Consider the following 16548-nt stretch of genomic DNA (forward strand, 5'->3'; position numbering starts at 1 on the left):
ACTCTTCTCATGAAATCTCTCTGGACTCACTCAATTGTATTAATGTCTGATATGCAGTGCGGGTTCCAGACAGATGAGTTGAAGTCCATACATCTTAAAGTTGCCAAGGTTGAGAAACATTGTCCTACACTATAAGGGTAATTGTCATTCCTGGTCCAATGTTTAGGAATAGAGAAGAGTGTATTCTCACCATCATTAGGTGCAGTGGATTTGAAGAGAATCAGACACAAGCAAGCAGCTTTAGATACTGTAACTATATGGCCAAAATAAAATCTGAGTTAAGGCTTTGCCTTAAACATGTGGCAAAGAATGGCATTTGGGGGTTAACTTAAACCTTTTTCTCTAAACTCATTGCCCATGTCTGTGACAAGGTTTAGAGTTGCTTGGGGTGATGGTGAGGGCATTTGGCTACTATCAAATGCTTCAGTGAACCAGCATGGTTGATGATACTGAACTGGCATGGTTGATGATACTGAGCATTGTTTAGAAGCCTTTACCAGAGAAGGTACCATTAATACTGAGACTTGCAGTAAGATCCCACATGAACAAAAATCTTTCTTACACAGAGCATTATAGCAACAGTGCAAATAGAGAGATGGGAGTGAAAAGTTTTGAGCTTTTTTTTTGTTCTTCTCAGCTTTGGAGGAACAAAATTGGAAAGGCTTATGACACCCACGATAGCTCTTAAAACCTCCAATGTCCCTAAATTGGCTCATTTTAGTTTTTTTTTTAAAAAAAATATAAAAATGTTTTCAGGAACAAAACGGATCTCTAAAGTCTTTGTAAACTATTTTTCTTTGTAAAACTCTGCATGAGTGCCTGCCCTCCCTCCATCTATCTTTTTTTTCTGTCTTCAGCCCTTCCTCTTCCACTTATTTTTCTGTTGCTTAAAAAGTAAAAGTAACAGAAAACAAAATGATTCATTGGGAAATTCTGTTTTCAGAATTATTTGGTTTTGGGCATACACATTAGGAATAACCAGTGGTGGGATTCAAGTAATTTAACAACCGGTTCTCTGCCCTAATGATTTCTTCCAACAACCAGTTTGTCAAACTGCTCAGAAAGTTAACAACCGGTTCTCCCGAAATGGTGAGAACTGGCTGAATCCCACCACTGGGAATAACCCTCCTGATTCATTTCAATTATTTATATACATACATACATACATACATACATACATACATACATACATACATACATATTGGATTGCCTCCATTTGCAAAAGGAAATACCGTATTTTTTGGAGTATAAGATGCACCTTTTTTACCCAAAAAAGAGGGTGAAAATCTGAGTGTGTCTTATACTCCAAATATAGCCCCTCCAGCTTCTTAAATGGAGGTTTCAGAGTCTGAAAAAAGCATCAGAAACGAAGCTTCAGAAAAGAAGTCCCCAAACAGAGCTTCAGAAAAAAAGCTCCCAAACAGAGCTTCAGAAAAGAAGCCCCCAAACAGAGCTTCAGAGGCTTTTTTCTGAAGCTTTGTTTCAAAGGCTTTCAGAGGCAGGAAAAAAGTTTTTTCTGAAACAGAGTTTCAGAAGTTTCAGAGGCAGAAAAAAAAAGCAAGGCACAGAGCTCACAGTCAAGGAACCTGTTGCTAAAATTCACCTCTGGGAACAGCTGATTGGGGGTATTCCGGGAGGCTGATCCAATCAGCTTTTTTCTTATTTTCCTCCCCAAAAACTAAGGTGCATCTTATACTCCGGTGCGTTTTATACTCCGAAAAATATGGTATTAAAGTCTTGAGTTCTCATTTCCTTTGGAAGCCTACATCAGGGTTCATCCTTCTGAACCAATGGGCCATTTCAAAATGACATGTAATTCCAGGAACAATTTGCTTATCATTGTCACTTGAAAAACAGTAGACAAAGTCCACTGTCCCTGTTTTTGAAGTCTATAAAGACATCACCTCATGTGTTAATATAGTTAATCAGATATTACATCTTAATATAAAAGCACAAAATAACTGTCCATAGAATGCTACAAGGTTCTGGCCAGTTTGGGCAACAGAAAATCATGTGGGAGTTCCATGTTTTCACACCGCCACTTTTAGTAGTGAGAAATTATCACACCAGAAGTCGTATAGCCTTATTCGTATGCACCATATATCTCATGAAGCTGTGTCCTGAATATGCAATTCAGTCCAGATAATCTCTTATCCATCTGGATAAAATAATAATAATTTTATTCTACTCTGACTAAAACTTAGGCCATTTAAAAATATACTTTCCGATATCGGCCTATTTCCTTTTAATTTCTATAAAGCTATTGAATGTACAGCAACAACCATTAAAATGGATTCATATTAATGGAAGATAAACCATCAAATTCAATTATTCACTTTTCTATGTTGGCCTACGATTGACTAAAAATTTGATGACAATGATTCACTTTTCTAACCTTGATGGTCTCATTTCTCCACAATACTCAAGAAAATTTTTCAACCCAGATTTTTAAAAAGTGACATTTTGTCTGCAGTTCCATGAATATGCCTATTTTTGTATGCATTTTTCCATACAAATTTAAATGTTTGTGTATATTGCCAATACAATTCAATGCATTTTTAAGGTACTACTGGTAATACTTTACAGTTTATTGACTATTGCAAAATCAGAAATGTATGGATCTCAACAGATAACTGCATTCTGATCCCTTTAGGGAGTGTTAATAAGGTAAGGTTATCTCCAGTATGAATGAAACACATTTCTCCCTGCTTTATATATTACAGCTATATTTACCTAGAATACTTGGAACATCTCTTCGTATTGCTTTGGGAAAAGAGGTTTGGAAATACTTGGTGGTATTTCAGAAATCAATAAAACCTCTAAAATATATATTTTGAGAGAACATGTGAATTGTGCCATTTCTAAACTGTTAAAAACGCTCTCTACCCTTTTGTAACATCCAGATATACTACATATTTTATTGTGCATATGCAATTATTATACACACCCACATACACATACACACTGTATGACTGACTGACTGACTGACTGACTGACTGACTAATTAATTAACTAACTAACTTGAATCCCTGGCCCAAAGACCTCCAACCACCTTTTATGACTAAGGTAGGAGTAGAGTTCACAGTTTCCTGCTTTCTTCACCAGTTCCTTCACCAACCAAACAGTCCTCAATACTTAGGAATAAAGTCAGTTAGGAATCATACAAAAATGATAATTTCCCGGTTATCTTTTTAAACTATGTGACAAATTTATCTTTATTTATTTTTATTTTTTTTGTCAAGTATGCATTAGGTAATATTTTTCCTCCCTCTCAATCCACTCATTCTTCGTATATTTATTTTGTGATTCTATCCTCATTCACTTCTGTGTGACCAAACCACCCCAGTGCATATTTCTTCACTGGCCACTCAATTCTAAATGTAATCTACACTGAATCTAATATCCATTCAATTTTGATCCTATCTTTTTGTTTTACTACACACTTTTCCTAAGTAACCCATTCCCACAGCTTCAGCTTATTTTCCTCCTAATATACCCAATTTCCCATCCAAGCATGTTATTACATAGAACCAATTTTGTTTCTCCCAATAATCATTCTGTCCTCACATATTATTCACCATCTTTATACAATGTGACCTCCAGGATGCCTTCCAACTATGTTATTCTAAGTTCTGGAAGGAAAACACCCCAGTCCAATTCAAAGCAAGACATAAATTATTGCATAAGAGCCCTCTCTGAAGTTCCAATGGGTCAAGGGGCTAACTGGTTCTTCAACTGAGGAGAAATTAATCTCTTGTTTATTCGTGAGATGTGTAACCTCTCCTTCCTCCAAAAATCACTGAGCAAGGTTTTTTACCTTTACTGTGGAAACTGTTACTATATTGGAAAATCAGAAACAATGGCAGCAATTATGAGCCTTGTGTATTGCCAATCCATCTCTGCTGCTGTTTTCCCATATCATTTCAGAATCAGAAAACCTCTGATATCAGAAAACCTCTTGAACTTGCTCATAGTTAGTTTTATAGAAAACGGCATACGGCTTAATTTTGTAACAAAGATCAACAAGTGCATTTTCCCAGAAATGATTGAGTACAAAGAGGCTCTTTGTAAGCCATTGAGGGATGTGGAGAAGATGAAAGCAATATTTCTATCCAAAATAATAAATAAAATCATAACTCTACTGAATTAGTCAAAACCAGTTTTTACTCAAGCAAAAGAAAGACATTGTGATAGAGTTAAGGAAATTAGGCAGGTACCATCTTAACATGGAACTAATAAGATAAGTTTGAACAGCTAATCAATCTCAAAGAACTGTTATGATGTTGATAAAATCTCCATCTGTGTTGCCTTGGTCTGCTAGATGAATAGTGTAATATTTACTTATTCATTATTATTAAATTTAAATAAATAATAAATAAATAAATAAATAATTTTATTTCTATACCGCCCTTCTCCCGAAGGACTCAGGGCGGTGTACAGCCTATTAAAAACACAAAGACAAACATCAGTTAAAAATAATTAAAATTATTACATAATTTTGGCTCAGATTTAAAACCCCCAAAATTTAAAACCCCCAATTTAAAATTAATAGTAAATTTACAATATACTATTAATTTAAGTTACAGTGTAGGTAGCATAACTTTAAAAGAAAAAAAAGGGTGTTGCATATTTCTTCATAATGTGGATTTATACACATAATTCATTCCCACAGGCTTGGATTTAGAGTATATATAAATGTTTGGTTATGTCCAACATGGATATTCTTATCTAGCTAGCAAAATGTCCATTGTGATAAGGCAGAATGTGATAGAGAAACAATAGAAAGCTTTGGAAATAGGATCAGGTTTAATAGATAGGAAGTGCCATGAATGGAAGCCTATTGATTTGAAATGGGTTTCTTTCATAGATGCTTGGCTTCCTTGAGTCAAAGAAAGACAACAAACATTGCCATTGTAAGGCTGTCCCCAAATACAGCTCTTTTCTTTTACTCATGGGCTGAAATGGGAAGGAAAGATTTTCGTGGGGAAAACTCCAACAAGTGGCCTATCTATCCCATTCCATGCAGAGTTTATCATCTTTATGCAACATACTTGTGTGTATTGTTAATCTTACACTGAGCAAAGAACACCCTAATGGGGACAAAACAAATCTAGCCTCGTTTTATTTTTCTAGATTTTCCAGTACACCTGTTTGGATGTAGTAGAATGTATCTTTAACTTTTTAACTGTAGCTTTTAACTGTTCTCAAGTTGGTTTTAATGGTGGAATGTTGTCATGTTTACTTGCATTTTAATTGTGTATGCAAGTGAGATGGGTGGCCATATTTAATAAACCAACCAACCAATTTAGGAATTAATATATGCAGACACTCATAATAAGTACCTTGCAAATTAATCATTTGATTTATAGTCGATCTTTTCTCCAAGAGTTGAAGAATATGTATAGACTGTAGTTCTCCCTTTCCCAACAGGTAGTTGTTGACTTACAACAGTTCATTTAGTGACTGTTCGAAGTTAGAACAGCACTGAAAAAAGTGACTTATGACCATTTTTCACACTTAATGACCATAGCAGCATGGTCAAAATTCAGATGCATGGCAACTGATTTATATTTATGACATTTGCAGGATCCCGGGATCATGTGATCACCTTTGTATCCTTCTGAGAAGCAAAGTCAACGGGGAAGCCAGTTTCACTTAACAACCATCTTACTAACTTAACAACTGCAGTGATTCACTTAACAACTGTGGCAAGGAAGGTCATAAAATAAGGCAAGACCCACTTAACAACAGAAATATGGATTACCTATATTTTCTCCACTACAACAACCCTGTGAAACGCATTAATTTGAGAAAGGAAAGTTGATCTCCTCTTCTATTTCATCCCTATCTGTATCAAAAGTGTTTTATCCTCTTTTTCTCATAGCAGAAACTTCTGACCCAGTTACTGCAGGTTGGTGACAAAGTCAGTTCTTATCTACAAAAGCATATCTATAATTATGTCAAATTTTAAGGTGCCAGAGGATTATTTGATTCATAAAATGACAACTCTGACCAGTAGTATGGCAATGTGATGATTAGAGAACATACATGTTGCATCCTCCAAGACACTTTTAATGCACTTTTAATGAAAGGGTCCAAGTTCTACAAGCAATGAGTTTCCATTCTTTTTTTCTCCTGCGTTTCATTCTGTTGAAAGTCCATGAAAGCACCTGTCCTAATGTAATCTCGGTGCTAATCTAGTCTATTGTGCTAACATTTTCTCAAAGAAGACTACCGTGCAATGATGGATGGAGCGATTTTAGAGCCTTGAATGAAACTATGTGAGATTATGCATGTGCATTCTGGAATCTTTTTCCCGAAGGAGCACTTTGGAGGAACGCAATTTTTCTTTTTAACGTGCAATGTGCTTCTAGTACAGCTACCTGTATTTTTGTTTGGACTTTTTAGCTGCTATCATTAACTGCCTTAACATCTTAATATGCATTTGTGAACCTATGCAAATATAATAGGGCGCACGGAACAGAATATATTTACATTTGAATCCCTGAGCACTAAAATAGAAAATGCACAGTTGTAATGTAACAGGTCAAGAGACTGAATATGCTTTTCCTTTAAGGGGGAAATGATAAAACCTACTAGACAACTAATGATTCTATGGATCACCATTTCAGAGGTATTTCCTTACCAGATTCCTCTATGCCTTCAACAACGGCTCAGATTCTACTGGTTAAATACCGGTACTTGAAAAGTTCCTAAAAATTCAGGGAGTTGTTCAGAGATGTATCTATTTGAAATTAGCCCTTCCTTCAGCTGCATAAGACAATCAAACATCAGGAGTTGGCTACAGAAAATGTTTGATGACACCTTGTAGTATTCATAAAATGTTTAATGATAATTTTATGTCCTGAAAAGATTTATAAAATTTGACAGATTTCAATTCCACAGAGTTATGGGTCCTGGATTTTGAATGCATTCTTGTAAGTTATGAAAAACCTTGGTTCAAAAATCGTTGCCCTATGATGTTTTTCCTGGTTAAAGATTATGAGAACAAAAGATTTAATAGTAGATAAATTATTAGTAATAATAGCGATAAACAGTCTGGAAATCAACTTCTGCTCCCTGCAGAACTACTGCTCTACGCCTTCAAATATCAGGGTATCAATAAAATAACATTGGTTCCTAGACATCCATGCTCCGTTTATTCACGAGCCCCTCAGCTGTTGTATGACTATCCGCCACTGTTCGGTAGCTTACCCTCTATGTTGAAGATAGTCAGATGAGGCCTACAGTGGAAAGCACCCATCGCGTTTCCTGCGCAGTTCATCCAGAGACCTTGGAAGACCCAAGTTGCCGTTATCACTGAAGATGCTCGGCTGGTGACTTTCCATTCGTTTGAGGCCGTGGCTGCAATAATTGCCCCTATCCCACAGAAACAGAAGAGAAAAGCAACAATTTGTATTCCCGACATGTTCCACAGATGCCAATCAACTTCCAGTGGCTTATTCTGTTGCAATGAGGAGTAGCAAACCCACGAGCCTGGCTAGTATAACATTACCACATTACATGAGAACAAGTGTTCAATGAGTGGCAAGGCCGATGTAAATGCAGTCATTCTTCATATCTGACTGATATCTGACACCGTGAGCCAAGTATCTCTGTGAGACAATGAGTACAAAATGCTGGGATCCTTCAGTTGTAGCCCCCAATTTAAAATGTAGCATCATTAATTTGTAATTCTGGAATGTTATTCTTTAATATTTTTCTGTTTTTGGTATTCTAGCGTTCAGTTAATGCTTAATTTTTTGTTAATCTGAAACACAACACATTTCCAACTAAAAAAGAAGAAGAAGAAAAGAAATAGGTGCAGAGTCCAAATGGTACTTTTAGCATTTGGCATTTGTTTGGCCAAACGTGTTTAAATATTTTTTAATAGGAGGCTTTGTAAGCTAAAGTTTACATAAGAGAAGCCCTGCCCGATTGGACCTATCAAACCTAGGATACTGTTGCATGTGGAAATCCTATACTGAAGATAGATAGAATCATAGGATTGGTAGGGACCCAGGGTGGGCTTCAAAAATTTTAACAAGGGGTTCTCTGCCCAGTTGCTGGGTGGGAGTGACCTAGTCAGCCTCCCACACCATGGTGTGTGTGTGGGGGTGCTTTTTGCCCTCCCCGGGCTCCGGAGGCTTTCCTCGAGCTTCTGGGAGGGCAAAAACAGCCTCCCCAGGCTCTGGTGGCCCTCTAGAGGCCTGAAATGGGCCTGTTTCCAGCCTTCCTGAACTTCCGGTAGGCTCGTTTTTCACCCTCCCCGAGCCTCCCCTCCCCTCCCCGCACGCCCTGCACTTACCTGCATCCAAAATGGGCCGTGTGGGGACTCCTGGGAGGGGAGGGGCAGGGTGGGTGGGCCCATCCAGGAGTGGGATTTGGGGGTTCTCTGAGCTGCACAGAATCTTAGCTAGAGGTTCTCCCAAACCCCTGCAAACCCCCAGCAGCCCACCCCTGTAGGGACTTTGGAGGTCTTCTAGTCCAATCCCCTGCCCAAGGCAGGAGTCCTTCTACCATCCTAGAGGGTTGCCCAAGCCTCCAGTAAGGCATCATCCATGACTCCGGGAAGCAAGCTGTTGAATTTGATTAACCATTGTTACTGTCAGGAAATTCCTCCTTATTTCCAGGTTGGCTCTCCCTCTGATGAGCTCCACCCATTGCTTCTTGTCCTGCCCTCAGGTGCTATGGAGAATAATCAGCCCCTTCTTCCCTATGGCAGCCATTCAAGTACTGGAAGACTGCCATTGGAAATATGAAATCGTCCTCAATGATAGTCATTAGAGAACCTCCTTGGGCTCAAGTTTCTAGTTCTGGGGAAAGAAAGATCTCATTGTGTAACTGAAAAGAGGTGGAGAAAGCAACAGTATCTTGAGGGCAGAACTTAGAAGCAATATATGCATAGCAGAGCAAGCGTAGCCATTTCTGACATATTTTGACCTCTAAAGCAGAGTGGAGAACATCTGGCTCAGAGTCCTAATCCTATCTAGCTTGGTAGAGCCTAGAAGAGGCCTACATAAGGCCATTTCTTCCCCAAACTCTGCCCGTTCTTCTCCACCATTGGTGACTATCTCCATTTGGCCCTCAAGCACCGTTCCTGATGTCATAGACCCACTGGAGCAACTAAGGTGTGCAGCCTCTTAGGCTAGATTCCAAGTTGCTCAAGTTTTAAACACCTGTGTATATTTGTGGCATAAAGCCATTAACACCAGAGATCATAATTGTCTAAATTAGTCTTGAAAAGTCAATGACCCCTCCCCATGTAATTTTAAATATGGTATAATTAAGTATAAGTGTGGATCCATAACAGACATTATTCTGCTGGTTATAAATATTGCCTCAGCTTTGTCCTTTTGGCCAAATGTAGTCTTTGTATAGGATCCACCATAAATCAAACTGACTAGTTTCTTTAAATTGGTTCTATTCTTCAGGTAATTCGGGCCAATTCTTTTCACGTAAACTTTTTGCTTGATTCTTCATAGATTTCTGAGGAAAAGAAAATGAAAAAATCCCAAGTCTATTAAGAAAATCATTTGTTTTTGGCTGTTTCTTCTCTGCATGTTGTGAGTGTTGTTATTTTAAGAGAGATTCATCTTTGCAACTATCCATTTCATTTGCCTTCAGATTTTTCAAAGTAGGTTAGAAAATCCCAAAGGTGCTTTTTTCAAGAGGCAACTGGACTTTCTGGTTTTTCTTTGAAGACGTTTCGTTTCTCACCCAAGAAGCTCTTCAGCTCTGATTGGATGGTGGGGAATGGAAGGATTTATATTGCTTGCAGACAGCTGGTCATTTGCATCCTTTTAGAGGGTCGTTGAGGCCCCTTGGAGGTTTCTTAGGTGGGAAATGGGGTATCTGAAGGACTTCTGCAAGAAGTCTGATGCAATCTTGATGTTTTAAAAGGAAGATAAATGCAGATGTATTCAGAACCCATTAGACAAGATAGGAATTAACATAAATAATAATAAAAAAAGGTTTTGGATCAAATTGCATTAAGATAGAGGAGTCCTCTGGATATTGAAGTTAAAAACATGCAGCTCTCGTGAGTGCAATCTGACAATCACAATTTGTATAAAGAATTTCCTAGTTTTTTTCTGTAATTCTTTCTGCAGAAAAATATCCCAAACTATTTTTTTTCTCCTTCCTGCAGTGGAAATATAATTACAAGAAAAGAGTTCGGAAGGGAAGGGGATGTGGAAGAAACAAAAACAACAAAGCAGAACTCCAAGGAGATGAGAATTGGGCGGTAGTTTCCTGTGCCTGATCCACATACACTTGGAGCAATACACAGAGCTCTGGCAACCTACGTTTAGCTGATTGCACATTATTGCACATTATTCAGCCAAAACACTTAGAAGTTCTGATGTGGGAGGAGTGAGTTAATCAGTCATTTATTTTAGGGTTCAAAGCTCATTTGTTAACCTATTTGCATCTTTACCTCTTCTTTTTAGGCACACTTCTGAAGTGTACAAAAACAAGTTTATCCTAGTAGATAAAAGGCCTTTGGATTGTAAGGAGGCTGGTGAATCACAGATATACAGTAGGTAATGATCTGCCATATTACTAACTTTAAGACCAATCAAGACCAGATTAGTATATACAAAAGCCTTTACATCAATAAACAGGACATCACCAGTGAGCGTCCCTATGCAGGAGGGTGAATTAGAAACTAAGCCTCCCTGCTCCCCACCCCCCCAGGCATATTGGGTTCACCGTTTAAGCTGCTTGGCCTTTTACTCATGGCAGCTGAAGTTGACAGCAGCTGAGGAAAAACAGGTCTGGACACTAAGTGACAAAGTCATAAAGCACAGCATTGCAGGGCCGCATTGTTTAGTGACAGCAATCCTGGCACTCTCCATTGCCATCTTTAACTGAAAATCATGGGTTGTTAAAACAAGTCCCAGGTGGCTTGCAAGCACGCAGGGAGATAAGCTATGGCTCCAATGTGACAAGGCGTAGGATAGTTGTTGATGGGTGGAGGAAGCAGTGAGCGACTTACTGGAGCAGCTTGCAACCTGCCCTGCCGGCTTCTGTATTGCTTGTGAGAAGCTGGCAGGGAAGGTCGCAAATGGTGATCATATAACCGTGGGACGCTACAATTTTTATAAAGGCAAGCCGGTTGCCAGGCGTCCAAATTGCGATCACACGACCTCAGGAATACTATGTAGGATGGTTAGAAGTTCAAGGACCAGTGGTAAGTACCATTTGTTTATTGCCATTATAACTTCAAACAGCTGCTGGTTGTTAACAAGGTCTACATGTATTCACATATTCTCTCTTTTCTCTCTTTCTGCACATATGTACACAAAATTGAATTCAATTTATAGATGCAAAATGAAAGCATCAATATTCACATACTGTTAGAAATTCTGTTTTATATAAAGCACCACAGAGCAAACAAAGAGTACAGTCACCATGTGCTTTACTGCTCAACTGTATAACTGTAACAGGAAACTCTCCTCAGAACACAAAGAAACCACTGATTATAACCATAGATGCACAATAAATACTGCCATCTACTGCTGAATTCTTGCAATACTAATTCTTGTAATTGTTGCAATACAAAATAAATTCTAATATATATATTTATATAGAATAATGGAAATTAGTTAATAGGTGACGTTTATGTACTGTATATGTAAATTTGTCTCTCAATTGTGAGAAACTTGTACGTGTTTTTTTTTAAATGTTCTTTCTTTTAAACAATAAAGTTTATATTAAAAAAAAAAATTCTAATATGTATTCCAGGGGTGCCAAATTCGTAGCCCGTGGGTCGGATGGGTTACCCGCTGGCCACCCCCACCCCTGGTTTAGCGAAGGGGGGAAAAGTTGCAATATGTCACGTGACGACACAACAATGTGAGTTTGACACTCCTGATGTATTCTAACACATACTTGCAGCATAGCAAATAATTTTTTTCTTATTATTCTACTGGTTTATGAGTACTTTCATCTTCCCCTTGTTACAAAATAGTAAAACTCATATCACAGCTGTTGCTGGTTTGAATCACAGGAGAAACTCTTTGTTGAAAATAATTATCCTTCTTTCCTCTTTCTCACTTGGCTTTATTATTTCTTTTTTTGTGATTTTCTTAGTCAAATGAGGTGGAACGGTTTCACCATTGTATGTTTCTTGGGCTATTTGGAAGCTGATAATGAAAACTTGCTCCCTCAAGTATCTGGTTACAGCAGCACTGAAAAACAATTATGACCAGTTCTCATACTTATAACCTTCAGGGATAAAAAAAAATAAAGGAGGGGGGAGTAGGACAAGAAGTAATGGGTGGAAGCTTAACAAAGAGAGTTTCAACCTAGAACTAAGGAGGAATTTTTGACAGTGAGATGAATTACATAGTGGAACAGGGTTGCCTCTAGAAGTTGTAGGTGCCATCACTGTTGGGTTTAAGAGGAGATTTCACAGCCATTTATCCAGAATTGTATCAGGTCTCCTGCTTTAGCAGGGGGTTGGACTAGAAGGCCTCCAAGGTCCCTTCCAGTTCTGTTATTCTGTAATAATTCTGTAAAGGGAACTTAGTTCTCTACTTGAGTTACAGGCAGTGGTGGGTTGCCCCTGGTTCGGACCGGTTCTATAGAACTGGTAGTAAAACTGGTGGGAGGCTCTGCCCACTGACTCTGACGTCTTCACAAGTGATCTGTGTGCGCGATCCCGTTGCAAACTGGTAGTAAAGGTAAATAGAACCCACCCCTGGTTATAGGTAGTCCTTACTGACCATACTGGCACAAAATTGGGACTATAACTGGCACCAGAATTTCCATTGCTAAACAAGATAGTTATTAATGAGTCATGCCTGATTGCATATAGCCTTTTCAGCCACGGTTGTTAAGCAATCGATGCAGTTGTTAAGAGAATGATGTGATTGTTAAATGAATCCAGCTTCCCTCATTTACTTTGCTTGTTGGAAGTCAGCTGGGAGGTGACAAGTGGCAATCACATGACCTCAGCATGTTGCATCTGTTATAAAACCAAGCTGGTTGCCAAGTGCTCAAATTTTGAACATGTGACTGTGCTGCAAGGGTTGTTAAGTACGAGAACCGATTGTAAATTGCTTTTTTCAATGCTGCTGTAACCTCAAACAGTTACTAAATGAATGGTTATGTAAGTCAAGGACTACCTGTATTGCAAAGGAGGAAGGTGAACAACAAAAAAGAATTGATTCAGCAGGTGGTGACTGGGAGCAGGGAGTCCGTGGGAAGGGGCAGGTCAGAAAGTTAAGATGGCCACAACCAGATGGTCAAATCCTCCTCCTTTTAACGTACATTGCAACCACGTAGTTGTGGCTCCCATTTTGAACTCTTTTGACCCCTTCCCACTCCTGCAGACACACATACTGGGAGAAAGTGGAGGGAAATTTTGTTTTCTCTCTCACCTTTTAATCTAGGACCGTAATAATCACTCAAGGCCAGGTGTTATGAGGTTCCGGAAGTCAAGGAATTCTTTGGCAGGACAAATGATCTCATGATTTCTCTCAATGCTCAGATTTGCAGTTGAAAAGCAATGCTGTTGCTTTCTTTTCTAGCTTTTAAAATTTTTAATTATCATTGCAATTGAAAAAGGCAGATTGGCCTATGTCATCTTAATTAAAAGCTGGAATAGTTGTTGCTGCTGCTGATATATGTGGGTGTGCGCGTGTATTATTTCCTAACAATAATTTCATTGTTTGTTTAATACGATGCTATGGCAAAAGACATTATTCTGTGATCTAGTAAATAATTGGGCAGTTATCTTGTTAACATAGTTTACATGGCATGACATTTAAAGAGAAAGTAAATCATTTGTCATAACCTGTTTTTTATTGCTTTGCATTGTAGTGTTATGATTTTTTGTGCCAATTAATTAAAGAGCAATGTAGTCACTGATTTTGTGATTGAACACAGTTGGATTTAAATCTGAACTAGACTGTAGCCACTTGTTAAAAAGAGTTTTAGCTGTACACATAAAAAAATCAAACAAAGAATTCAGATGTTATGGCCCGCCAGCTGCCAGCAGAGCTGGCGGCAGACTCAGACGATGAGGAGGTTGGGGAGGAACTTGGGCCAGTTCTAGAGTCTGGGGAAGGCTCTGATGGATGCTCTGCATCGGACGCAGAGATAGAGCCAGGGCTGTCTGACATTTCCCAGCCACTGGAGAGGCAGCTGCCTTTGGAGGCTGATATGAGTGAGGAGGAAGAACAGCTGGGGCCTGTTCCAGATGCACGTATGCACAGAGCAGTTAGGAGAGGTGAACAACGGAGGAAAGGAATTGACTCGGGAAGCAAAGCACACGTGGATGCTGAATGGCCCCTCCCTGGCTGGGGAATAAATAGAAGGAAAGGGGAGTGGTTGTCGTAGGAGACAAGAGTTTGTATTTTTGATGATTTTGTGTTTCATGCCACAAAGACTGCTTGCCAGAACTTAATTTGCAGCCTTTCGGCTGGGAGCTCACGGCCTTGAAATTATTGCAAGGAACTGATAAGGTCTGTTACTGCAGTTAACTCCTTGAAGGACTGTTGCCTGGACTTTTCGGTGGGTGAATGCAATTAATTCGCAAGAGGAAAATAAAGAGAGGTTTTTTTGTGACAAAGCATCCGTTTCTTGCTTCTGCTAAGGCTGGGTCAGAACATGATACACTAAACAAAAACACCACAGCTGCAAATGTTAATGCTGCTTAATAGGAGCTGGAAGTTTCACTGTCTGCAGCTATTTAGAATATTAAATTCTTCTAAGAATGAAGAAAAGAGTTTTCATTTGAGGGACATTCTTTGAAGGTATCAAAAAGAAGAACTAGGAGTAAAAAGATAACGGTCTTCCAATATTTGAGATACTATCTCAGAAAGGAGTGTGCCAACCTATTCTCCAAAGCACCTGAAGGCAGGACAAGAAGTAACAGATGGAAACACATCAAAGAGAGATCCAACCTAGAACTAAGGAGACATTTCTTGTAATGAGAACAATCAATCAGTGGAAATGGTTTGTCTCCAGAATTGTGAGTGCTCCATCATTGGAGATTGGACAGCCATTTGTCCGGAATGATATTGGGTCTTCCTTCTTGAGCAGGGCTTGGACAAGAAAACCTCCAAAGTCTTCTCCAACTGTGTAATGCTGTAATCTATCCGATGCTCCCACTGTAAAATGAAAGTATGTTTCTTTTTGCCTTTCGATGTAGAAACCATTCACATGCACAGTCTTGGGGCTTTCCAGTTCCATAAGATAGTCCTCAACTTATGATCTGGTTGCTTAACAACCACCAGTAAAGCATTTCCAGCCATCATCAAATGTTGTATGCCCCCCCACACACACTTTCACAAGATTATATTTCAGGCACTTGGCAATTTGTTCACATTTATATTACCCCTGTTTCCCCGAAAATAAGACATCCCCTAATAATAAGCCCAACCGGGCTTTTGAGCGCATGCACTAAAATAAGCCCCCGAAAATAAGCCCTCCCCGAAAATAATTAAATGCAGAACTGGAAATCAGGTAAGATGGCAAGAGAAGCCCCATTTTGCTCCATGTGCCCCAAAATAATAAGACCTCCCCAAAAATAAGGCCAAGCACTTATTTCGGGGTTCAAAAAAATATAAGACAGAGTCTTATTTTCGGGAAAACACGTAGGTTGGTACTCCACATCTAAATATGAGTGACACAATCTGCATCTATTGATTGCTTTGTGCTCTGTTCAGATAAAGTTTAGGGTTTCTCAGAATTATTGCAACTTAAATCAGAGTTCCCCAACGTTTCCGCCTTTACAGATGGGGGGGAGGGAAGGGATGGTTCATTCAAGTGGCCAGCAAGCACGCATGTGTGAGTGCAACTCCGTTTGTGTGAGTGGCTTCGTCATCATCATCATCATCCTGGTAGTCTTCTCAAGAGGCAAAATTCTAAGGATAGAAAATTGAATGAGTTCCAAGGAATGTGTTCTTCTCTATAGTCCCTTACGGAATCCCATCAAGTTCTTATAGAAACTGAAAGTCTCACCAAAGTGGTGAGACATGACTCACCACTTTGGGTGGCTGCTTGTTCCACTGAGTAACAGCTTGTATAGTCAGACAGTGCCTTATGTTTTTTCCTAATTATTTTTAATTATTGCAGTACTTTTCCAAACTTTTTATTTCGATATACCTTCAGTGATGGAACCTATGAAAGGAATGATTCCTGTCCTTTTTGGTTCCATTCCACAACAATGACCATCTAAGGTAAAGGTAAAGGTTTCCCTCGCACATAGGTGCTAGTTGTTACCGACTCTAGGGGGCGGTGCTCATCTCTGTTTCAAAGCTGAAGAGCCAGCGCTGTCCAAAGACATCTCCATGGTCATGTAGCTGTCATGACTAAACGCCAAAAGCGCATGGAACACTGTTACCTTTCCACCAAAGGTGGTCCCTATTTTTCTACTTGCATTTTTGACATGCTTTCGAACTGCTAGGTTGGCAGAAGCTGGGACAAGTAACTGGAGCTCACCCCATTACGTGGCGCTAGGGATTTGAACTGCTGAACTGCCGACCTTTCAATCGATAAGCTCAGCGTCTTAGCCACTGAGCTACCGTGTTCCTC

At 39.2% G+C, this 16548-nt stretch overlaps 1 protein-coding gene across 1 annotated transcript in view; it reads right to left on the reverse strand.

Moving 5' to 3' along the window:
- CLDN10 (claudin 10) overlaps positions 1-7524 on the reverse strand; it is a 64761-nt gene extending 57237 nt beyond the window's left edge. Inside the window, exon 1 of the mRNA XM_034417569.3 lies at positions 7216-7524. Coding sequence (XP_034273460.1) covers positions 7216-7429 — 214 coding nt within the window. The 5' untranslated portion in view covers positions 7430-7524. The remainder of the gene's footprint in view (positions 1-7215) is intronic.
- Between the last annotated feature and the right edge of the window lie 9024 nt (positions 7525-16548).

This window comes from Pantherophis guttatus, chromosome 5 (assembly GCF_059756535.1).
Source record: "Pantherophis guttatus breed Tessera chromosome 5, ASM5975653v1, whole genome shotgun sequence".
Taxonomy (NCBI): domain Eukaryota; kingdom Metazoa; phylum Chordata; class Lepidosauria; order Squamata; family Colubridae; genus Pantherophis; species Pantherophis guttatus.